Source organism: Xyrauchen texanus, chromosome 37 (assembly GCF_025860055.1).
Source record: "Xyrauchen texanus isolate HMW12.3.18 chromosome 37, RBS_HiC_50CHRs, whole genome shotgun sequence".
Lineage (NCBI taxonomy): Eukaryota > Metazoa > Chordata > Actinopteri > Cypriniformes > Catostomidae > Xyrauchen > Xyrauchen texanus.
In genome coordinates this window covers 9,158,375-9,183,133 of record NC_068312.1, presented here as the reverse complement: position 1 = coordinate 9,183,133, position 24,759 = coordinate 9,158,375, and the positions used below count along the sequence as shown (strand labels likewise).

The 24,759-nt window shown below is 37.8% G+C and overlaps 2 protein-coding genes across 2 annotated transcripts in view; both read left to right on the top strand.

Moving 5' to 3' along the window:
• The first annotated feature begins 2,747 nt into the window (after positions 1-2,747).
• egr3 (early growth response 3) lies at positions 2,748-9,561 on the top strand. The gene is made up of 2 exons (XM_052109144.1): positions 2,748-3,148; positions 6,449-9,561. The coding sequence occupies exons 1-2, from the start codon at positions 2,995-2,997 to the stop codon at positions 7,561-7,563; spliced, it is 1,269 nt and encodes a 422-aa protein (XP_051965104.1). The 5' UTR covers positions 2,748-2,994; the 3' UTR covers positions 7,564-9,561.
• A 4,302-nt stretch (positions 9,562-13,863) lies between these two features.
• bin3 (bridging integrator 3) overlaps positions 13,864-24,759 on the top strand; it is a 95,677-nt gene continuing 84,781 nt past the window's right edge. The window contains exon 1 of the mRNA XM_052109148.1: positions 13,864-14,003. Within this exon, the coding sequence (XP_051965108.1) occupies positions 13,996-14,003 (8 nt within the window). The 5' untranslated portion in view covers positions 13,864-13,995. The remainder of the gene's footprint in view (positions 14,004-24,759) is intronic.

The following is a 24,759-nucleotide window of genomic DNA, read 5'->3' as shown; positions in this document are numbered from 1 at the left end:
CTCTCTTATACAATACCATGCAGCCTGGCCCTGATTTGAGGTGGTGGGGGATTGAAGTTATTTTTTGGTACATAATTTATCAGACTTGATGCCAACGTACATATGTCACCCTGGTCCCAGGTACAAATTGTTACCTTACCACTCTCTCCCTCTCTCCTATTGCATCAGCATTGTCTGAGCATTTCAGCGCATGTATGGCAGCCTGGATTTTCACTCTCTGTGAGTAATAGGAGCGCTATGCTCAGTGATTGGTCTGGATGAGGAGTGAGGAATTTTAGTTGGACGGGTGGGAAATCTCATGGGCCACTCTGGCCTCCTAATTGGATTACTTATAGACAAGAATGTCATCTTATTACACATTGTTTTATTTATAAAAAATATAATAATGTATATTATTGTTGTTGTTATGTAATAATAATAATAATAATAATAATACTCATATGAAAATAAAGTATTTTCATTATCGTGTCCCTGTAATTAATACTCTTAATTTCTTTCCTTTTTTAATCATGACGGATTCAGAATACTTTAAATCGTACATACAAACAAACAAACCCAAAAAAAAAACACTATGAAAATATTTTCAACCTATTTATATCAGAAGCAGTTTTTCCCCTATATTGCTCTATGTTCTGCTGATTCGTGTGTCATATACCTTTAATGTACTTGTGTGAACCCAGGGCCATAACCACAATATACTTTGAGGGGGACATAGTGTTTAGTGTTGTATGGACTACTTTTATTGAATTTTTATAATAATTTTTTTCTCTTTGGACCTTGACAACAGTGGTCAATATGAACTGTTTTTGTATGGAAGAGTGGAGAATTAGGATTCTTGAAGAAAAGATTGTACTGGAAGGAAAAAACAATGTGGGACAACTTGAGGGCAGTAAACAATGTTGTGTCTTTTGTGTCAATGATGAAAAGAAATTCAAATGATATTCATATTTTATTTGAGACAGCGCAAAAAAGAAAGAAAAGATGACTGAAACAGGCAAATTGCTAGCAATGAAGACACAGTGTTTGTCTTGTACTGTGTGAACTTTAAAAATACATGTATCTTTTAAAACCAAAAAGTATACAATTTTGGGCCTTTATCACATTTCAAGCCTTTAATCATAAAATTGCATTCAGCGGCTTTACTATAATAAAGGACCAAAGAGGACAATTATATGTGTGACCTCAACACCTGTGACCCCCACCCCAAAATGGTTATGGCCTTGTGTGAACATATTTAGAGCTCTTTGGTGTGAACCACAGTCTGGCAAGACCTGTGCTTTCCCTTCTGATATTCTCCCTAAACAAAGTCAACAATTTGCAACAAGGGACGTTTTTTTTTTTAAGTTTATTATAACGTGATAAGTTGCAAATAGCATATTTTCTCCCAACTGTCTAAATTGGTGAAACAACCCATGACGTTTTGCCCTCTGTGGTTCCTTTAATAGCTGCGGGTTCCGATCGCTTTCCACTTTGCAGCTCTCTAAACCGGAACCTCGCTTACCACATATAGACAGCTAGGGGCGTGGCCGGATCAAGACCTTATTTGGAGTTTCCACTTCACTGGCGAACTTGGGCGCTCGAGGCCAAAGCCAAGCCTACAGATTTGCCATGCGCCTGCAGTATTTACACGCGATTAACTCTCTAGCAGTTACAGTCTTTGTATAACCCAGTCACTGATACTTCCTCTGGTCTTGATCACCTGCTATTCTCAACTGCTTACACGACTATGTAGTAGTATAACATTCTAATTAAAAGCATTGCTCGTTTCTACCCATCATAGCAGTTTTCATAGGCTATTCTATTGTGTCAGCCAACACGAACTACAGCAACAGTGTCCCTAGTGCACCCTAGTGCACTGATCATGTGGCAAACTTTTTTCTCCTCTTAAGAAGTTTGTGACCTTTAAAAAGGACAGTCTGATAGGCAACATTAACCAAAATGAATAACAATGTAGCCTAGTATCTATGGAGTAGCATTGTAAACTGATTTAAAACTGATCTGAGTCTTTAGCATCTAATAGGATATTAATAGTATATTATAGAACTGTGACATTGAATCGCCATAATCTTTTGTAATAAGTTTACTTTTAGTGTATTTTGGGTGCATCCTGTGAAAATGACTCTAGGCTGGTCTTTTCAGTTCATTTTGATTTAGGCAATTTCAATACTTAATTGACTTTTATTGGCATATTCGTGAAAAAAGTAGCACATCATTGCGTCTTTGGATCTTGCAAAATGCCTTGCGATTTGCATTCTCTTAATCGGACCGAACTGTTTCATTCGGGATGAGCCAATCAAATGACGTCCATGCTCGTCTTCCAAAACCTAACCCAGAATACTTTAATAACATTACCACAAATGCTACTAAAATGCCTAAATGACAGTTAAAAGTCAAATAAAAAAATAAAAAAATAAATCCATAAAAATAATAAATACATGTAGCCTATTAAGTAATGCACTGTAGCGTATAGAAAATGTAATGCTCATATGTTTCTTAAAAGCTTTAACTCTTCTTCGGGACCAATCGGCACCCAAATCGATGATAATAGCTACCTGCGATCACTGCTCCGGTCCCTATCACTTATCTCCCTTCTACCGACTGTAATGTTCCACTATGAGGAGCTTCCATGTGACGTCTAGCTTTGTGTGTCCATGTATGGTCATCTACGTCACAAAGTTGTTCCGTCCCCCTGTTGAACAAGAAAGCGTTGGAGTTCCCTGAGCTCGCAATAGAGGGATGAGCTCTACACTTGTGCAATCACCACAAACATCTCTCTACTGATCTGGAGAACATATCACTTCAAAACAGTCCAAAAACAGTCTACAATCATCCTCGCGAGGAGACCGCGCGCTGCTCATCGCGCATTTGGATACTATTTTGAAAGGGATTGGCATCGATTTGTGTCGCATTTTTAGATCGATTTCAAAAGACCGCGGAGATTGTTCGGGACGGAACACCTGCGCGTGCCCATTGATGACAAACTGAATAACTGCTATGACAGGTAAACTAGCGGACAAGATCCCTATTACCATGAGCAGTTTAATCAACACCATACCTGACAGTCTCTATCAAGAAGAAGACATTCCCACATCTATGAACATTTTCACAAACCCGGACTCTATTTCGCACTACTCACAAATGAATACAGGTAAGGATGAAAAGTTTTGAACGAGGCCTCAGTGTGCTTATTTTGGAGTTTGTAATGTGTTGTATTGGCTGGTTAGACTTTATATACCGGGCATCAGTTGCCTTGAAGCCGGTTGAACGCGCTTCGCTGCGCGGCCCCGGAGCACCTGTTAGCGCGCGCTTACTTCAGGACTGTACACTTACTGAACGGTACTAATGATACAGGGATAGTTGCTATTTAGCACTTTAAAACAAGTATTTGTTCAGCATTATGCTACTCCATTACAGCGTTTCAAATGTTTATATTTTCGACAACAGTGTTTATGTTACAGTTGAATATGCACAGGCTCATGAATTCACATATGGGCTACTTAATATCACTATTTTATAAAATACCTTGTAATTATACATGTTCTTATATTGCAGTTAGGCTACTTGTAGGCCTATGTATATTCAATATGTGTAAAATGAACAATTTAAAGTGTTGCCATTTTTATTGAGAGTTAGGCTATATCTACAGTCTTAGGTTTTTATTCAACGGCGCAATACGGACTTATGTGACAAATGTGTAAATAAATTTTTAGGATTCGTCAAATGTTTTGAAAGTTGGTCAAATGTTCCAGTCACGTGATATGAGTGTGGAGTGGACAGGTAATATCAGGTAGGCTAATGTTACTCCGAGCCCACGCGTTACGGGACACGGGAAAACTCCACGCTGTTTAATCACAGAAACACAGTCCTGAAATGGAAACAATTTCATGCATTATGCTGACATAGAATTTAAATAGCCTTTTCGTTTTTCAGCGTGCGCTTTCTGTGAAAAACAGCAAAATGTCAGCTGATCTCCTAGTTAATGGTACGGCATAAATAGCACATTGTGTTCTGTTTTAGAAATCTTTTGACATTGTAATATTAAGGTTTTGATTAGTCAGTGTTTGTGATAAACTGTTGGACCGGGTTCTGACCCTCCATGCGCGCGGGTGGGCGTTTATGGGCACTTTGGTCTTAAAAAAAAAAAAAAAAAAAAAAGCTTGAACCACTCGCGAAAACACGTGAAATAAAAAGTCTCTAAAATAAAATGTAGGCTACATACTGTGCATATTTTACCCGAATTTCATATGTTGTATTCGTAGCCTATATTTTTCATTTTTAAAAATCATTAGAATTTTCTCCGATAATAATAATAAAAAAAAAATCGAAAAAATACATAAATAAATAAAAACTGTAATCCAGTAATAAAATGAAAAAGAATGCTCAATTGTGTGGAGCTAATGGTGCCAGAATATGATAATTTGCCTCCATTTATGCTATTCAAGATCCTAATTTCTCTAATACATTTGTCTTTATCGGTGTTTGTGTGTTTTTCCCCAATCAATTAAAAATATTTAAATCGAAAGCTTGCATATATAGGCCTATATGAATTATGTGCAATATCTATCTATCTATCTATCTATCTATCTATCTATCTATCTATCTATCTATCTATCTATCTATCTATCTATCTATCTATCTATCTATCTATCTATATCTATATATAGCCTATATATATTGCACATAATTCATGAAACAGTATACCACACTCCACGTGGAAATTCTTAGATCAGTTTTTTTTCTCCACCTGTATAACTGTATAACATTTATAACTTTATATTGTGCGCCATCTGGAAATCTGGAAATCTGGTGAAGAGTTAAATATGTCAGATATCAGAGTTATAAAGAGAGAAGGAATAAGATCATTCGCCCTCTTTACACAATGATGGAGTTTCACAGTACTGATGTGGTTTTCTCTCTGAAGGTTAAAAGAGGCGATGTTTTCCACACTTGCGGGAGAGTATTGACGTCCTTTCGTTTATTAAAATGATCAAAATCAACGTGAAATATATAGTTGTGTCTGAAAGTTGCTCTGTAAAAATGTTTGTTCTTGAAAAAAAAGAGAATCATTTAAGAATAATTTCTCAAAACATGTAAGTCATCTTGCATTTATTTAGGAGATGATTTTCTGATTATTATTGTTTTATTATTATTATTATTATTTGGAAATGTAGAAAGTCATTCCTCTGCATACAAAACAAAACGGGAAAAAAGACAAAGATACACATTTTAATTGATAGATTTACCCACTGTTATGAACTATAAATTAAACCATTTTAATACATTTTATGCATATTTTTATAAATGTGATTTTGAATATAGATTTTAGTCTCCCTGCACATCCTAGATCACTTCTGTGATGCAAATCACAATGTTTCAAGGTGACAAGACCTTCTTGTCCTCACAAAGAGTCCTAACAAGCACTCCTGTAAAAGACAGCATTTAGATTCCCACAAGTGTGTGAAACGTATCCACACACATCCTGTAATGAAAGGAATTGCATGAAATTAAGTGTCAGAGGGTTTTTGCTCTCTTTTTCATATCTGTAGAAGATTTGATCTGATTTTGCACAGCACAGCATCTCGTCACACATGTACCCTATGTGTGTTGAGCAGATGCGACGACCATCTGTAATTTTCCTTCTGTTTGTTTCTACCATAATCCACAATTTGGTATACACACTGTGATTACTGTAAGTGCAAGGTACAAAGTACAAGATAAAACTTAGTGAGCCATCATAAAATATATATTTTCTGGTTGTGCTGTGATTTATTAAGTTGTCGTCAGTATTGCGTATCTGACATAGTTTTGTATGATTGCAGAACGTATACCTTGAGGATCTGTCAAATGCACAAATGTAAATATAATTACTAAATACAATACAATGGATCATTTTTGACAGTGCATTTGTGGGCACCCTTCAAGTGTCATGAGACTGTCCTCTCTCTGTGAAGGCTGAAATTGTAGGAGATGAGAGAGAGTACAAGAGTAGTGATGTCAGTGGTGACATCCTGTTGTATGGAGCAGCCTCATTGCCAAATTAGTTTCAGTCCTTCAATTGAATACACATCAGAGTAGATTTTGACACAAAGACAGAGAGTTGGCAGAGGAGGAGGGAGATTCATTGAAATCTTGCAGAATTTTGCTCTTCTGATTTAGTAAAAGATCGATTTCCATGCCTTCATTGGACTGATATTCTTTACTTGCTTCTCTTTTTTGGAACAGGCAATTAACAGAGATATGTCAAGATGTTGATTTCTGAGACAAGCTTAAGACTCAAGTTAAAAACCGAGCAAGCAAAGTTAAGAGTAAGAGTAGTTAAGAGTAGTTGAAGTAGATGCAGAACTTTCCACTAACCACTTTCCTATACAGCACATAGTTTCTTTGACCTTTATTTGATGTGGTATTTGTATTCTGAATTGACTGTATCCATTCTGACCCCGTCTCACAGATAATATCATGGACTTGGGGATGGGCGGTGAGAAGGGAAGTGGAGAGATTCAGTATGGCTCCAGTAGTTTCCAATCCGGTCGAAGCGGACAGACCGTCACCTACCTGGGCAAGTTTGCATTTGACACCCCTCCATCAGGCAACATCGGTGGCTCGGGTTGGTGTCCTGACAACAACATCATCAGTCTGGTGAGTGCTGGAATCCTGGGTGTGTCACCGTCACCGGGCAACATCACCACCCAGACGTCTTCGTCGAGCGGCAGCATGGGCGGCCAGTCATCAGACATGGAGCAGGTATATGCACCATCTCTTCCAGCTTACTCCACCTGCAGCGACATGTATCCCGAGCAGGTGATGTTCCATCACAGCCCTGCCACGTCGTCATCTTTGCCCTACCCGAGCTCTGACTACCACACCACGTCCAAACCAGGCATGGATGGCAGTATCTTTTCCATGATCCCAGACTACAACCTCTTCCATCACCAGGGAGACGTTGGGGTGATGGAGCATAAACCCTTCCAAACCATGGACCCTATTAGAGTCAACCCACCTCCCATAACTCCCCTTGAGACCATTCGAGCCTTTAAGGATAAGCAACAGATCCATCCTGGGTTTCTTGGTGGGCAACAACACATATCCCAACACCACCAACCCTCTCAGACACTTGCCCTCAAACCCATTCGACCAAGAAAGTACCCCAACCGACCAAGCAAAACCCCAGTCCACGAGCGTCCACACGCCTGTCCGGCAGAGAACTGTGACCGACGTTTTTCTCGATCAGATGAGTTGACGCGCCACCTGCGCATCCACACGGGGCATAAACCCTTCCAGTGCCGCATCTGCATGCGATCCTTCAGTCGCAGTGACCATCTAACCACGCACATCCGAACGCACACCGGCGAGAAGCCCTTTTCTTGCGAGTTCTGTGGACGCAAGTTTGCTCGCAGCGACGAGCGAAAGAGGCACGCCAAGGTGCATCTGAAACAAAAGGACAAGAAGCCCTCAGACAAGGGCAGTAGCACTGGGGCAGGGGGCAGCCATATGTCTCCTACAAGCTCCTGTGGGAATGCGGGACCCAGCAGTGCCAATATAATAACCGTTACCACTTGTGCATGAGATGGACTTGCAAAGTAAGACTACAAGGGGAAGAAATTAAGGTTTCTCTTCTTTTCTTAGATACACTTGACTCTCATACTCTCTCCGTCTCCTCACATCCATCCATTTCCTCCTGGTTTCTGTTGATTATAGTGGCATATTCCTGTAGCCACTACTGTTTTAGGTCAAACGGGCACAGAATAAGTGGACTAGTGTCGCATGAATGGGAAAGAGAAGGGTTCAAAGATAACAGTTCAAGCAGTGAGGTTGATCCATAAGACGAGCACTTGTAGATGCAGCACAATCATAAGGGTTAAACTCTCGGCTCTCGGGATCAGAGGCATTTCTTGACATTTTTGTCTTTTCATTTTTCTTTTACAAGCAAGGAGAGATCTGATTGCTGTTTTTGTGTTTCCTACCTGTATTTTGTTTTGTCTTTCGGTTGTCAGAATTCTAAAAGTGCACTTTCATTTGCTTATTGTTTTGTAGTGCTTTTTTAATGATTGTATAATTATTTAATGTCTTGTGTTGTTGTTGCTTTTCAACATAATGTGCCAAATGTATTTAAATGAATCAGACAACCTTTTTTTTTTATTATTGTTGCTTGTTTTAGCCTGGCTAGGATCATACTGAAGGTACAGGCATGTAACTTTACTGTAAGAGTCAATTCAGACATTGATTTGGGGAAAACATGTAAGCCTTAAAGGTTCAAGAAGACTGAGTTTCAGGTGAGTCTGTTGGACTATTAAGTTTCATTATCTTATTATTTTGAAATCTCTTTGGTACAATTAAGGGACCAGAATGGCATTGCAATAAAATGAAAAACAACAACAATAAAACACAGTCTGGCTTGGAAATTGACATTGTAGGGATGAAATTAAAACACAATTGTGGCCTTTTACCTAATTGTTTCACTTAATATGGTGTGCAGAAGGGCCAAACCTGCAGTTCAATACTTTTCTTCTGTTAAAATCAGCTATGGTGATCTGATCCAAACATTACGCCTTTCTGTTTTCGCTACCTGTAGGCACGCATGCATCAGTTGTATGTCTTTGCAAATACTGAAATAATTGCATCAGTCATCTTTGAGGACCTACAGCAATATGCATCAAATTCAAAGTACACAGGCTGTCAACAAGAGTTAATACTGTAAACATGACTTATTTTCATGTGAAAATTGTACTGGTAAGGTTTCCATTGTCGTTAATGTAATTGTTTTATTGGACAGTTATGTTTTATGCTTTTATCATCCAATAATGTTTGTTGGGTAACTTTTTATGCATATTGAATATTCAGCACACATTTGAACACATGGTTTTCAAAACGAAGACTGCCAAAATTATGGTAATGCCAGCCTGCAAGCATCACCACTGGGTAGGATTGATCTTAGGAGTCATTGTTTCGCATTTTCACAGGCTGCGGCCTGCCTGCTATATGCATGCCATTCAAGATGTTTTTTGGATGGGAACAGTTTCGACATTTATACTGCTCTAAAGGGCAGCACCGTAATGTGGTATCTCCACGGTTACTCATATTTGGAACATGCATTGAGATTCTGAATATAAACGAGGAGAAGGAGAGAGGGTTTTGTACAGTTAAATATACAAACATATTACTACATGTTTTTTACTCGGAATGTACAAATGTCCTTCAGTATTATGATGTGTGTCTGTGCACGTGCATGTGCGTGTACATGTGTGTGCGTGCCCCTATGCATACACAAACACCCACATACTCAGATTTTGCATTGACTGAATGTTGAAATGAAGGGTGTGTTAACATTTTCATTTTCTTTCTTCCTGTTTTTGAGTTTGTGAATGTGTACATAGTGCAGAATGTTTTATAAGTGTGTGCGTGCAGGAAAAGTTGAGTATTGACAGTGTCAAATGTAATCAAATATTAACTGTTATTAGCGTAAAATTGCAAATGATGACTTGCGGACACACAGAATGATGTGTTTAATAAATGAATAAACAGTAAGATTATTAGGAAAAAAAAAGGAAAGCAAAACCCTGTGTATCTCATTATATTATACATAAGATATGCATACAAAGGAAATCCTTTGATAAAGGCATAATTCTATTTTACAGTTGACTACCACTGTGTTCAGCAATTTTATACTAAGAATTTGTGAATTTTATTATTTTAAAATTAACTTCACAACCAGTGGCAATTGAGAGATCTACTTTCATTTCAAAAAGTCACACAAAAACCTTAAATTATATTTAATTTAATTTATTATTTTTACAAGAGTTTATTCATGTTATTCATACTTGGCTAAATTAAGCACCACCCAATTGGCTATATATATATATATATATATTGTGCCATACTCTTCGAAAGCTCTTGCCATCTTCAGCAAACCACTTCCGGAATGTATCTTCTGGCAAAAATACATTTTTCTTATTATTATTATTAGTGTTACACATGTAAAACTGACAGTGCAATAGTATTTCATCGAAATGTTGAATAGACTTAATATATAGGAACAATTTGCCCATTTCAAATGAACTTCCAATCTGCGTCAATCCTTCGATAAAAAGAGGCAGCTGCTTATAGGCAATATAGTAAGTGTTCATTTATGAATATTCATCATTCTTGCAACTGGGTTAAAAGAATAAACGCACTACTGCATCCGGAGTGGAAAACATTGATCCAAAAACGAATCTACATGCTGTTGCTCAAATTTGCCGAAAGCTAAACAGGGATTTTGAATGTATACACTGGCATTATTGTCTTGAATTATGCATCAATATGGCCCTTAATGTCAGCATTGTGATCACAAATAAGTTTGTGCCTCTTAACCTCTCTCACTGTAATTGAAGAAGGGGAACTATTACCGAGTTGATGAGCTAGATTCTCCAGCAGAGCGTGTAAATGTTGAGATAGGATAATATTGGGTTCTCTTCAAGATCCCTCCACAGCCCTATTTATTTTTTTTAGAGAGATATCTTCATTTCAAAAGCACATATGGGATGAGAACTATTGTTTTAAAATAGAAATACATACATAACAGCTTCTGGCTTAATTTTCTTATCTGTTATTTTCTCTTTTTCAACTTTCTTTCTTTGCCAAGATACATCAGAATCCAGGGCCAAACTGCAGCAGTAAAAATAGAGAAGGCAGTTCTCACAGATCAGATTTGATACCCCGTGGAATTGTGTATGTGTGTACATTTCTGCTGTTTGAGAGCGATTTCATCCTCTAGTGTATGGAATAGTGTGGATTTGAAGAAAATCATGTCTGTGTTAGAAGGTACAAAACTGAAATCTATTTGGTGTTTAGAATGAAGTCCTCGTCATTTTAACGGATGCTAAGGCTATGAAAACAATATCCATCTTAACTCAGATTTCATTAGCTAATGCAAGTAAAAGTCTTCCTCTTAAAGTCCAGTGAAGCAACAAGCAATCGTGATCTCCGGAAAATCTTGTGCGTTTGTGTGTACTTGAGTGCGTTTGTATTTCAGCATGCTTGCATGCACATCTGTGCTTCCATGTTCATATATCCACTCTGTGTTTGTGGATGTCTGGGTTCATTTCATGAGAATTACCAAAAAATGAATAGTGGGACCATGTGACTGAGTACAATATGGAACTATATCAGCAAGACTAGCTCTAAAATAACAATACCCCCCAAAGAAATGTAGACTTTTTAGCACAGGAAGGACAAATTGGTGATTTCTGTCCTTGTCTTGTTTATTTCTTTTTTGATATACTCATATTGAAGTTTCAAAATAATTTTCATTTAATGAAGAACTTGGAAAGCCCTTTGAGTAAGTGCTGTAGTACATTAGTAGGGATCGTTTACATACAAATGACAATTCTCTCATTATTTACCTAGCTTCAAGTGGTTCCAAACCCATATAATTTTCTTTCCTCCAGGGACACAAAAGGAACTGTTATGGACTGACAGCCTCAGTCCCCGTTCATTATCATAGTATGAGAAAGAGCAGCGCTGTCAACATCCTTCAGAGTAAGTCATATGAGTTTGGAAATGTTCATTCATGTGTAAACCAAACCTTAAAGCGTATATCCGTTTGGGAGGGGGACAGATATTGTTGTGAGAAGTCTCACAGCTCAATTCCCCCACGTCATGGTCTGAAAATGACTGTTCATGGTCTGACTCTGGATCAGAGCCAGAATGAACAGCCTTGTTTGTGCCAAACCGGGTTGCAGACTTGGTTTCCTTGGGACAGTGGGGAACAAGAGGACACCACAGAAATGTAAACGTGACCCTAGTCAGCGAGCACTGTTTCACAAGACCGATTAACTGTTGTTTACCTGATTATCTCGCTCTCTGAGAAGCCCTCATTATGGCCGGTCATTAAAGACAATGGCCAAATTCAACAATGGCCCACCCTGACTCATCTCATCTACAAAATAACAGAAATGAAAGTCATCTTTATTGTTGCCATCCGTTCTCATTGTACTGAGCTATTCAATAATGTTTACGGTTTATAATGTGCAGATAAATGATTTGTAGTGTGGCCACCTTGGGCCGATATTTTGGTATTTGTATTGTTTTCCTACAGAATTGTATCTTATGCATGTCTTGCATGTCTCTTATCAGATTGGAGGCACTTAGAGTTGTTTGTGATTACTTTTATGAGCAAGGGGGGCAAAACCATGGGGTTTAGCTCAACAGAAGAAATGTGTTTGATACGTTTTTACCTCCTGTTACTTCCATTGCCTTATACTAAGGCCCAGTGTTAAACTCTTTTAATCATTCTCAAAATTAATTGATGTTATCCTTTTGTGTAGAGGAACTGTTCTCTTGGTTTCTCATTTTGTTGTAAATTCAATGTTTTCCAGTTGACGCGTACTTGAACACATACCTGAATAAAATGCGATTGAAAGCAATGTGTCTCCTTTGTGTTTCAGTCCACATGTACAAAACAAACAAATATAAACTGTTTGAATAAAAGTATGATTGATAAAACTGGTTTTACCACCACAACATCCAACCACTCGAGTGGTGGTGGCGTAGTGGCTAAAGCACAGGGCTGTTAATCAGAAGGTCGTTGGTTCGAACCCCATGACCACTTGCTCATTGTGTCCTTGAGCAAAGCACTGAACTCCAGGTTGCTCCGGGGGGATTGTCCCTGTAATAAGTGCACTGTAAGTCGCTTTGGATAAAAGTGTCTGCCAAATGCATAAATGTAAATGTAATGTAAATGTATGGAGGAGACTTGGTTAGGCAGATGACAGATTGGCAAAGATATCAGAGAATGCATTATGCATTATGCACAATGTCAGAGATCTCAAGATAAAATAAACCATTTCTGAAAGAGTTCACCCAAAAATGAAAATTCTCTCATCATTTACACAGCATGCTTTCCCAAATATGTGTGACTTTCTTTCTTCTGCAGAACACAAATGAAGAATATTTCAGCTCTGTTGGTCCATACAATGCAAAGGAATGGTGGCCAGAAATTTGAAGCTCCAGAAAGCACATAAAGGCAGCATTAAATTAATCCATACAACTCCAGTGATTTAATCCATGTCTTCAGAAGCTATATGATAGGTGTGGGTGAGAAACAGATATGAAAGACCTTTTTTTTTTTTTTTTTTACTATAAATCTCCACTTTCACATTCTTTTGCCTTCTGGGCGGAGAGGAGAACTTATAGTAAAAAAGACTTCATTATTGAACTGTTTCTCACCCACACCTATCATATCACTGCTGAAGACATATAGTAAACCACTGGAGTTATATGGATTACTTTTATGATTACTTTACTTTGTGGAGTTTCAAATTTCTGGCCTACCATTCACTTGTATTGAATGGACCAACAGAGCTGAGATCTTACAAAAAAAAAAAAAAACGTATATATAATATCTTCGTTTGTATTTTTTTTTTTTTTCAGTAGAAAGAAAGTTATAATTTATGGGTGTTCTAACCCTTAACATTCTACAAACTTGAGTTCTTCTAAACTGAATCCACCTTCATTTTATAGCACCTGTATGTCAACAAGAATGGTCTCATTTGTTTTAATTATTGTTTCGCCTAAGGACATTTAAGAGGAACATACGAGACAGACTTCAGCGTATCAAATGTTTTAAAAAAGAGCAATTTCTGAGGAAAAAATGACCATAGAGAAAGTCTGGTTATGTGACCATTCACAATTCCTCAAGGAATTCATAGTAGATATTTCTGAGGGTCAATAAGACAACCATATGTCGAAGTAATGATAACGAACTTTATTAATTTATTTAAATGTTTGCGTATAAACACCATTAACGCATTACTGTCTCTACTGACGCGCAAAAGCCTCGAAGCACAACTGTTGCACGGCAGCCGTTTGACCTGTCCGCTTGCCGTAGTTTAAATCCTGTTTTGCAGTAAGCTCCAACACTTCCTGCTTGCTGTCCGGCTGTAAAAGGCTGTAAAAAGCGATGATTTTGACAGAAAAGGATTATTTTATCGATTGATTTGGATTGAGTTTTAACGCAGGATGAGCTGGTATGTATCTCGATGGGTGTATGAACGAGTAAATAATAACAATTGTGACGTTTTCGGACAGTGTAAAGTGTTGCTTGGTGTGTCCAAACCCACTGAGCTCCCTACCAAGACAGCATGTGTGCGCGAGCGCTTCGGACGTTCGAACAGAATTGGATATAGTTAGATAGCTCGCGAGGCTTTGAAACACAACCGTCGAATGGCTAGCAAGCTCGCGAGCAATTCTAAGTTTAAAGGGTATTTAAACGACAAATTTAAACACTGATTGGGGATTTTAGATGTTTATAATTTCAGATGCGTTTGATATATTCTGAATTCTCTCTCAATTGTATTTTTGTAGTATGTTTTGGACTCTAGTTAGCTCAGTTTCTTTCCCCAGTAACAAGATAGCTAAGTTAGCTCCCCAACAACAACATGACACAATGTTTACAGACTATCAAAAACAGTGTCTAATTTCTGAAACATATTTATGCATTTATTTAACAATTATACTTTTTGACATCCAGTATTATAATTTTTTTTAGAGACAATGTATACTGTATGTATGAATAATTGATGAAAATATTGGTAGATTGCAGGCAAATGCAATTTTTCATCCAACACTTTCTTTAAATCTTTCATCAAAAACAGAGATTTTAGAGTGTTTCAGTTAAAGGGAAATTCTAGTTTCAATACAAGTTAAGCTCAATCGACAGCATTTGTGGAATACTATTGATTACCACAAAAATGTATTTCGACTTGTCCCTCCTTTTCTTTAAAAAATTCAAAAATCTGGGTTACAGTGAGGTACTTACAATGGAAGTGAATGGGGCCAATTTTTGAATGTTAAAATACTCACTATTTCAAAAGTATTACCACAAGACAGAAAGAATATGCGTGTAAACATGATTTTTGTGTGATAAAATCACTTACTAACCTTTACTGTGTAAAGCTATATCCAGTTTTATAACTTTGTTACCATGGCGATGTAATGTCAATAAATCCTTAAATGACTAAAAATTACGATTTATAAATATTACAGCTCAAATAATTCACAAGTTTTATCAGAATAATTAATGCAAGTGCTTTTATAAAATTTTAAGCATAACATTTCTGTCTTTAAACTCTCCAAAAATTGGCCCTCATTCACTTCCATTGTAAGTGCTACACTGTAACAGATTTGTGCTTTTTATTTTTTCAAAGAAAAGGAGGAATGAACTGAAATAATTTTATTTTGGGTAATCAACATTATGCCATATATTGCACATAAAATTTTCCTCTAAGTATATCAAAGACTTTAAGTATTTGTTTTAGATTGAATATGCTTTTCAGTTCCTTGATGCCATTTTTGTTGTTGCCTTATTAGTTTATTATGTTTGTGTCATTGTCTGTATGCTCGTAACATTGATAGGGAGCTATGATTTCCGCAATGCATAAAACAATATCAATAAAATCAAGTTATAAAATTTTTATTAACTATAAAATGCGGAATGTCACTGATTTTTATATATTTGGGATCAATTAAATGTATGAATGCACAATTAAGCAACCAAAAATAATTAAATGCCCTAGTGTGGTGATTAAACCACAAAAGGCTGAGAGTTAATTAAATACAATCTGCATGTGCTGCACACTTCAAAGTGAATGTTAAGCCAGCCACTCATACACCAATAACACCTCGTCATGAACATGCACGCTCTGTGTTAGTATAGATGACAGACAGCAGACCGTGGATTAACTTTTAAAGGTGCACTCAGCGATTCCTGAGAAACACTGTTGATATTCGAACTCAACTAACAAAACAAACACACCCCTCACTTAAGTGCTCCTTTGGAAGCTCTGCCCCCCAAATTCAGTAAGTTGCTGCTGCTAAGATGGTTTTACGCACACCAGCTCCAGACATTCATAATTCTCCAGCTATTAAATCTAACATCACAACAACAGCAAATATGGGTTCTGTGAAACAGCAAATGTTGTTACTCACCTATCGAGCAAAAAAGAGCAACTTCTGCATCCGTCTTCAAGCCTTTGACCTCTCGAAGGTCTCTCCACTGCTGAAAAGCTTTGCTGATGTTGACGCGTCTCCTAGCCCTTGACTTATCATAATCCTTCTTTTTTTAGTTTATATTTATCTGACCTTTTTCTCTTGGTCTGTTTCTCAGCCATTTGTCCTCCTTGGAGTTTAGAAAGTTCGCATCAGCCAGATTTTCCGTCGCTCTTTTAATGAATTTCCTTTCTCGCTCTGCCCCCATCCTGTGCATGCGCAAATCGCAGCCTCTTGTGGTTTAATAAGCACATTAAACCAGTGTTTCCTGCACTAATTCTTAGCAGCAGCGCTCCACTGCTACTGTATCTCCAGCACCACAGCAAACGAATGATAACCAAGTTGTGAGCTTGCAGTCTGAATTTAATGCAATGAGATAAAAAGAGCATGTGCCACAAAATAACCCTCAAAACACATGTCTTTCTGTTGCATTTTGTAGGGCTGAACGATCTATCTAAATAAAATAGAAACCATGATATGATCTATGATGTGGGTGAGATTAATATGTGAATATTAATCCTCAAAGGGCTGTCATTTAATCAAATGCACTGCTCCATGCAACAGCTCTGTAACTTCTGAATACACGTTAGGCTGGTTTTGTGCTCACTAGGGTTGTAACGTTAACATTTCTCACAGTTCACTGTGTATCACGGTTTTAGGGTCATGGTTTCAGTACGGATCGGTATTTGTTATGTTCAGAAAAAAAAATATTACTGCCAAATCCAAAACAAAAATATTATATTTGCTAACAGACACCTCACGATATTTGCCCTCACTGCAAATCACCATGGTTTTACTATAATAACCATAGTTTATTCATTGAATTTGTAGTAAAATCGTTAAAAAATTAACTTAATGACTGTCATAGTTACAATATTATGGCAAAATCATATTATACTACTGTATGGAAACTACAGTATTACTGTTGTAAAACAATGGTTAATTGTAGCAAAACTATGAATTCTGCAAAGAAAACAATTGTGACAGCGGTCATTGGTACTTCAGTCATGGCTACTACAATATTACTATAGTAAAACCATGGTTAATTTTCATTAGGGTCCTTAAACCCCCACAATAAAGAACTACTATCTCCTTGCATTGCGTAGCAGTGATCCCCTACGTGTGAAAATTTGATAATGTCACCTCTGTCTGAAATTATTTTGACGACAAAACTTCATTTGTTGGCCCAAAGTGAAAACGCAACATTTCCGGCTTTCTCTTCTGACTCTTAAAGGACTTTGTACCATGTGGAAATTTGAAACACGTCACAGGGCCCTACTGAAAGGTCAGCGGCTGGCAGAGGATGCTTACCCTCCAGTGCATTGTGTTGGGGTGAGGGCCTGAATAAGCTGGCGGTGAAAGAATCCATTATAATCCGGGCAGACCGCTGCATTCTTGCCAGGGCCTCTTGCTAGATACAGTGACGTGGTCATTCTGACACTGGGGTCACCGTGACAACAATTGCTGCAGCCTTGCTGTCAAACCAAGTCTCTGTGCTCTGTGGAGATAAGATCCTGGCGTAAAACGCTGCAGTTGCAGCAGATGGAGGTTCCATTAGCTGAGTTCTCCACTCAGACTATAATATGTAGTGTGAGTCAAGTTTGCGTCTTCTCTATGTAATATTTGCTGCATGTCTGAATGGAGCTTTGTTCGTTCTGCTGTCATTTGCTCGTGTAATTGTGCTGAAGTGCAAGGCCTTAGATTTCAGAACAGGGCACCTTTTATAATTCTGTGTTCATCTGTGAATAGAGAAGAAGTGTAAATTTTGTTTAGGTCAACATGAAAGCAAGCACATCTACAGGAGTCATTTAGCGTGCATCAGTCTCACAGGATCAATGAATGACCTCCAACAGCAGTAAAATGTTTTCAAGGGAAATGCTGATTATGACTAGATTTTATTCGGAAAAGAAAAGTTGAGACAATTAAATTCTTGCATCTAATTAAATATTGGCTTTAACCAAGAAAAATATAATGAACAAATCAGTAATGTTTCACACTGTAAATTCCAGGAAACTCCTCTTTTCTCCCCAATTTGGAATGCCCAATTCCCAATGCGCTTTAAGTCCTTGTGGTGGTGTAGTGACTCGCCTCAATCCGGGTGGTGGAGGACGTATATCAGTTGCCTCCGATATACGTGCATCGTATCTCGTGGCTTGTTGAGCGCTTTACCATTGAGACGTAGCATGTATGGAGGCCCACGCAATTCTCCGCTTGATCCAATCACAACTCAACACTCACCCCATCGAGAGCGAGAACCACATATTATAGCGACCATGAGGTGGTTATCCCATGTGACTCTACCCTTTCTAGCAACTGGGCAACTTTGTTTGCTTAGGAGACCTGGCTGGAGTCACTCAGCACCCTGGATTCAAACTCATAACTCCAGGGGTGCCAACAACTTATCCTTGAGTAATCATGTTAAATTGCTAATTTGGTGCTAGAAAATCACAAAAACAGAAAAACTTAAAGAAAAGGTTAGAGTGGGCAAAGAAACAGACTTTGGACAACAGATAATTGGAAAATAGTGTTATGGATCTTAACCCCATTGAGCTTTCAGCTGTTATTGCTGCAAGTGGAGGATTTTTGATGATAACTCCTTGAAGTAGTTTTCAGTAGAAGCAGAAGTTTCAAATTGTAAAAGTCATTTTTCACGTTATTAATGTCTTGACTATAATTTGTGATCAGTTGAATGCCACTTTGGTGAATAAAAGTACCAATTTCTTTCCATAAGAGCAAGATCTGAGTGGCAGAGGATGAATCCCAGCTACCTCCGCGTCTGAGACCGTCAACCCACGCATCTTATCACGTGGCTTGATGAGCGCGTCGTCACGGAGACATATCGCGTGTGGAGGATTCATGGCATCCTCTCACCCCACCCCTACAGAGAACGAACCACATTATAGTGACCACAACGAGGTTACCCCATGTCACTCTACCCTCCCTAGCAACCGGTACATTTTGGTTGCTTATGAGACCTGGCTGGAGTCACTCAGCATGCCCTGGGATTCGAAATAGCGAACTCCAGGGGTGGTAGCCAGCATCTTTACCACTGAACTACCCAAGCCCCCAGTTAACTGTGCCTTTAAGCAGCTTGGAAAATTCCAGAAAATTATGTCAAGCCTTTAGACAGTTAGCCAATTAGCTTCTGATAGGAGGTGTATTGAATTGGATGTGTACCTGTGGGTGTATTTTAAGGCCTACCTTAAAATTCAGTGCCTGTTTGCTTGACATCATGGGAATATTAAAATAAATAAATCAGCCAAAAACTTTGGAACTCCACAAGACTGGTTCATCATTAGGAGCAATTTCCAAATGCCTGAATGTACCACTTTCATCTGTACAAATCTTAACTTCACTGCCAACATCTTAGGGATGGGCGATATCTTATCGTTTGCGATATATCGTTGAAAATTCTGCTCACGATAAAAATGTGTCTCCTCACGATAATAACGATAAGTCTAGTTGATGACGTAGTTTTGTGCGCGTGCGCGCGATTCACTGTTCACGTGCGGACATTCTCTGTGCGGAGTGAAAACAAGCATGGCGGAAGGCGGACGTGAGGTTGAGGAGGAGCTTGTTGTTAAGCGAGGAGCTACCTCCACAATTTGGAACTGGTTTGGTTACAGAAAATCAGATGAGGAGCAAACTACCGTAATATGCAAAGTTTGCAGAAAAACTGTGGTTACAAAGAGTGGAAACACGTCCAATTTGTTCCACCTTCTGAAACACAAACACAAACCAGAGTATGACGAATGTCTGAAGATACGCGAGGCAACGGAGGCGAAAACTACAAGTGGACCTAGGGGTAAGAAATTATAGAAATTATATTTACATTCTAAGAGTGTGTTTCACTCTGAACTTCTTTATCAGGATTTATTTGCAGTTGTACTCTGTTGTAATTTTGAAACACAACTGAAGACTGGTGATTGTTACTTTTGCTGTTTGCTTTGCACTATTTTTCCACCATGAGAGTATAAATAAATAAAGAATCTGTGTTTACATTTTAAACTTGTAATTGATTTAAATTATTATTATTGTGTAATTGTTGTTGTGTGATGTTTTTCAGCACAGTCACTGGAACACAACTTAAACATAACATAATCTGATATTTTACAGAAGAAAATAATTTATCGTCATTTGTATCGTTATCGCAATAAATCCCTGAAATTATCGTGATACATTTTTTAGGCCATATCGCCCATCCCTACAACATCTCATCAACCGCTCGGTATTGCAAGTTCATGCTTTACAACCGCAGGATAATCAGAACTTTCTTGTCTGAATATGAAACACAGCTTCTAATATAAGCTCTGGTCATTTCAAGACTGGACTACTGTAATGCCCTGTTCACCGGCCTCACAGCTAGTGCAGTTAAGCCAATAAGGGCTCATGTAACCCCACTCTTGATTTCACTCCACTGGCTGCCAGTAGCTGCCTGCATCAAACTCAAGGCTTTGACAATGGCCTTCAGGATAGCCAATGGAACCGCTCACTCATACTTCAATTCATTCCACCAGGCCTATGTCCCAACTCCCTCTCCGGGGTCAGTGAACGAGCGGCGCCCGGTGATCCCATCGCAAAGAGGCACAAAGTCCATTTCACGATCATTCACTCTCTCTGTTCCTCTGTGGTGGAATGAGCTTCCAACCTCCACACAATCTGCTAATACAATTTCACTATTCAAGAAACCGCTAAAAATACATCTGTTCCATGAGCACTTAACCAATCCACACTAAATGCACTTACGATTTAACAATGATCTTAACACAATGATCTGCACAAGCATCTTAACTACTCCAGCCACATTGAGAACTTGGCAGTGTGATACTGCAGGTATTGTTGACTTTTGAATGACAAATTGCTTCTGTTCCTTATTTGTAAGTTGCTTTGGACAAAATTGTCTTCCAAATGAATAAATGTGAATGTAATAAAAAATAATGCGCTAAAATGTACGCAATTAATCATGCCCCCTGACTTGTATGTAAATTCCGTTATAAAAGTATGGATTTTCCTACCGTACGAGCAATTCAAGCTTGAAGTACATCTGTTTCAATAGGTGGCAGCACGCCTCAATAAACCTCACAAGCAGCGCAGCCACAGAATGAGAACCACTCATTTAGGAGGAAGCACAACTGGTGGGCAAAGCACAACAGAAAACAGGAATCTTGAGATGAGATTTGTAAAGTTTCCACTACTTTTAACTTGACACAGCATCCTAAAAATTAGGTGTTTATGATGCAAAATACCAGTGAGATGCTCCAAATGCGTTTGTCTGAGGCACGCACATGTACATGGGGCGACAATTAAAATAGCACAGGCGGAACGTAAGAACGCTGTGAGAACTGGACACATTGACGAACTCTATTTAAAACAGATTACTGTCAAATATGGACTTGTTCAATCAGAATTTGAACAATCAATATAGGCCTATTGAGTTCCGTAGTCACTTTTTTTTATATATTATCTTTATTTGGGGGACTTTCTCAGCGAATGATGTATGCAAGTAATTTGGTTAATTAATCAGTATGTCATGTAATTAATTCAATTGTAAACCCAAATATATAGATGTAACTCCATGACAGCAATTATTTTTTGGTAATAAAGACTTAACATTAAGTGCAAAATGTTGCCTGTGTAGACAGTGAGGCTGCTAACTAGCTTTTGAACAGACCCAACGTTAAACCCAAGGTGGCACTTCTTCATGCAGGCAGTGTCCATCATCTTTACACTGGACGGTTAGCAGTGTAATTAACAGATTAATATGTTTTGCTTAATTACCTCTAATTACTTCTCACTATATTGTCCAAAGACCTAATGCCACTAGTTGCCATTGTCAGCAACAGCTCCACAAATAATACCTTTTAAATATCAATATTTTTTTTATATCAATACTGATTGAGAGGATCGATCTTCACATAAAACCTATTAATCCGAAGTGTTTTTCAATACTAATGATTATATTATTTATTTAGTATGCAAATTCATGTATCATGAGCTGTGAAGTGGGGGAAAAAAATGTGTTTGTTTATTTTGCATGTTGTTTTTTTAAACTTCATTTAACTAGAAGTTGTAAAATAATTGATCATTTTCTACATTTGCTGTTAATACATTGAAAAAAAAAATAAAAAGTATAATTATTTGCAGTCTAGGCCTGTTATGTTACAGGGATAGTTCAGCCAAACTTTATAATTCTCCCATCATTTACTCACCCATATACCATCTCAAACTTTTATGACTTTCTCTCTGATACAGAACACAAAGATATTTTCATAGATGTAGGCTTTGATTGGTTTATAGCCATACAATGCAAGTCCATGGGGTTTAAAACATCCAAGCTTTAAAAATGACGTAAAAAGGCAGCATAAAAGTAATCCATGTGACTCCAGTGGTTTAATCCATAACTTTTGAAGAGATGCAATTAGTTTTTTGGATGAGAACAGACCAAAATGTAACTTCTTTTTCACTATAAACCTTGACTTCCACTGTATTGAAGCTCGATTACACTTCCTCAAGCTTGACACTTGCGCAGAGGAAGTGTATGTAACCTGTGAAAAAGGAGTCGGTTTCTTATCCAAAATTGATTGCATCACTTCAGAAGTCCTTTATTAAACCTAGTCTTCTGGATTACTTTAATGCTGCCTTTATGTCTTATTATTCCTTGAATAATGGCTTTTTAATGTCCTGTGTCTATAATTGCTCACTTTAATTTTAAATGAGGTATCAGTGTTGAATGAATTAACATTACATTTATATAGCGTTTTTCTAACACTACCCTCAAAGTGCTTTCAACAGTGAACAGGGGACTCTCCTCAACCACCACCAGTGTGCAGCATCCACCTGGATGTTGCGACAGCTGCCATAGTGCGCCAGTACGCTCACCACACACCAGCTATTGGAGGAGAGAGTAGAGTTATAGAGCCAATTATTGGATGGGGATTATTAAGAGGCCATTATTGAGAAGTAGGGCTGCAACTAACGATTATTTTTATAATCGACTAATCTAACGATTATTAGAACGATTATTTGACTATTCGGGCATTATTGCAATGATTAATCATTAGCTCTTAACCGACTATTCAGCTTGTGCCCGACTTAAAAGGTTGTATTAAACGTGCTTGCTAACAATAAAGAGGACAAAATCATCTTTTAAAAATAACCTCTAAATGACATTCACTGAATTATAGGAGAAAACTCCTTGGATTTTATTGTTTTAATTACTTGTATCTTAAATATGTGTATTTTGATAAGGGTATTTTTTCACTTGTTCATACTTCTGCCAGTGCAGTAAAGAAAACATATACTCATATACAAGATATTTGCTCTAAAAGCAAGTCTAAATATCTGATGTTGCTTCTCATGTAAAAAATCTTGTTTTAAGGATTTTTTTATATTTTAAAATATTTAAATATTACAATTAATTAAATATTATATTCATAATTCTCTGATAACAATTTTGTTCTTCTGCAGTATAGCTGCTAAAGTAAATGTACATAAGGAGTTTTAGATATTTATATGCAAAAAAGACATAAATAATTATTTTTAAATAATTATAATTATCAAAATAATATTTTTTGCATTGTATAATGGGCTAAAACCTTTTTGTTCACTTGATTTCGATCCATCTTTAACTCACAAAAAACAAACTTTCATCTTTATAGAGCTGCGTATCGCTGATTTTCACGATAAGATACACACCGTGACACTCGTATTATAATTCACTATGTTGTGAGCAATCACTATAAACAAAATCTAGCTGCAGCAAGCGTGCGCCAGTGCTGAGCATCTCCACGTGAGACGGTGTATCAGCCGGAAGAAGTTTTTCACGCGACTCATATAAGCGGCTCTGACCACACAGACAAATGCGAATTTGAGTTTGTGCTTATTTATACAGCCCAATTCCTTATTATTTGAACTTTAATAAAGGACGCATTAAAAACAGTATATAACGGCGCTGTTTCCTTTTTAGACGCTCTGACAGGCAAGTTTTGCTCAAGCTTAATTTCATGACGACACTGCTTCTGTATTTACTTAATTAGCATTTTTGTATAATAATACTCTGCGTCACCTTAATCTGTTTGGAAAGTTTGGAGTTCATCTGGACTGTGAGCTGATCTTTCTTTCTTCTCAATTAAGTGCAAGCTCAAGTGCTGCTCTCCCGCGTCATCATTAGCGTATCAAAAGATCTCATGTTGTGTTAAATGAAATCAGACTATTCGACAACGAAAATTTTTGTCGACAATTTTTTTGTTGCCGATAATGTTGACTAATCGTTTCAGCCCTATCGAGTAGGGCCAATGGGGGGAATCTAGCCAGGACACCAGGGTTACACCCCTACTCTTTACGAGAAGTGCTCTGGGATTTTTACTGACCAGGTCCTGAGTCAGGACCTCAGTATAACATCTCATCTGAAGGAATGTGTTTTTTTTACAGTATAGTGTTCCCAGCACTATACTGGGGCATTATGACCCACACAGACCTCATGGTGAGCACCCCCTGTTGTGTTTTGATATTGGCCTTGATAGTACTTGGTATCACAAGGGGGACCTACACAATATTAGGCAGATGGTTTTAATGTTGTGGCTGATCGGTGTGTGTGTATATATATATATATATATATATGTATTTATTTTCTTTTTTTTATGAGGTTTGACAAGTACTTGCTGGCATAGTGGAGCTTTTTGCTATACAGGAATACATTGGATGAACCCACATCCACCAAATCCAGTCACCTTATTG

What these genes read in the sequence shown, in the direction of transcription:
- egr3 (XM_052109144.1), top strand. Translation starts at nt 2,995, where the DNA reads ATGACAGGTAAACTAGCGGACAAGATCCCTATTACCATGAGCAGTTTA. An exon ending in CTACTCACAAATGAATACAG is followed by an intron (nt 3,149 to 6,448) that starts GTAAGGATGAAA and finishes CCCGTCTCACAG; the next exon opens with ATAATATCATGGACTTGGGG.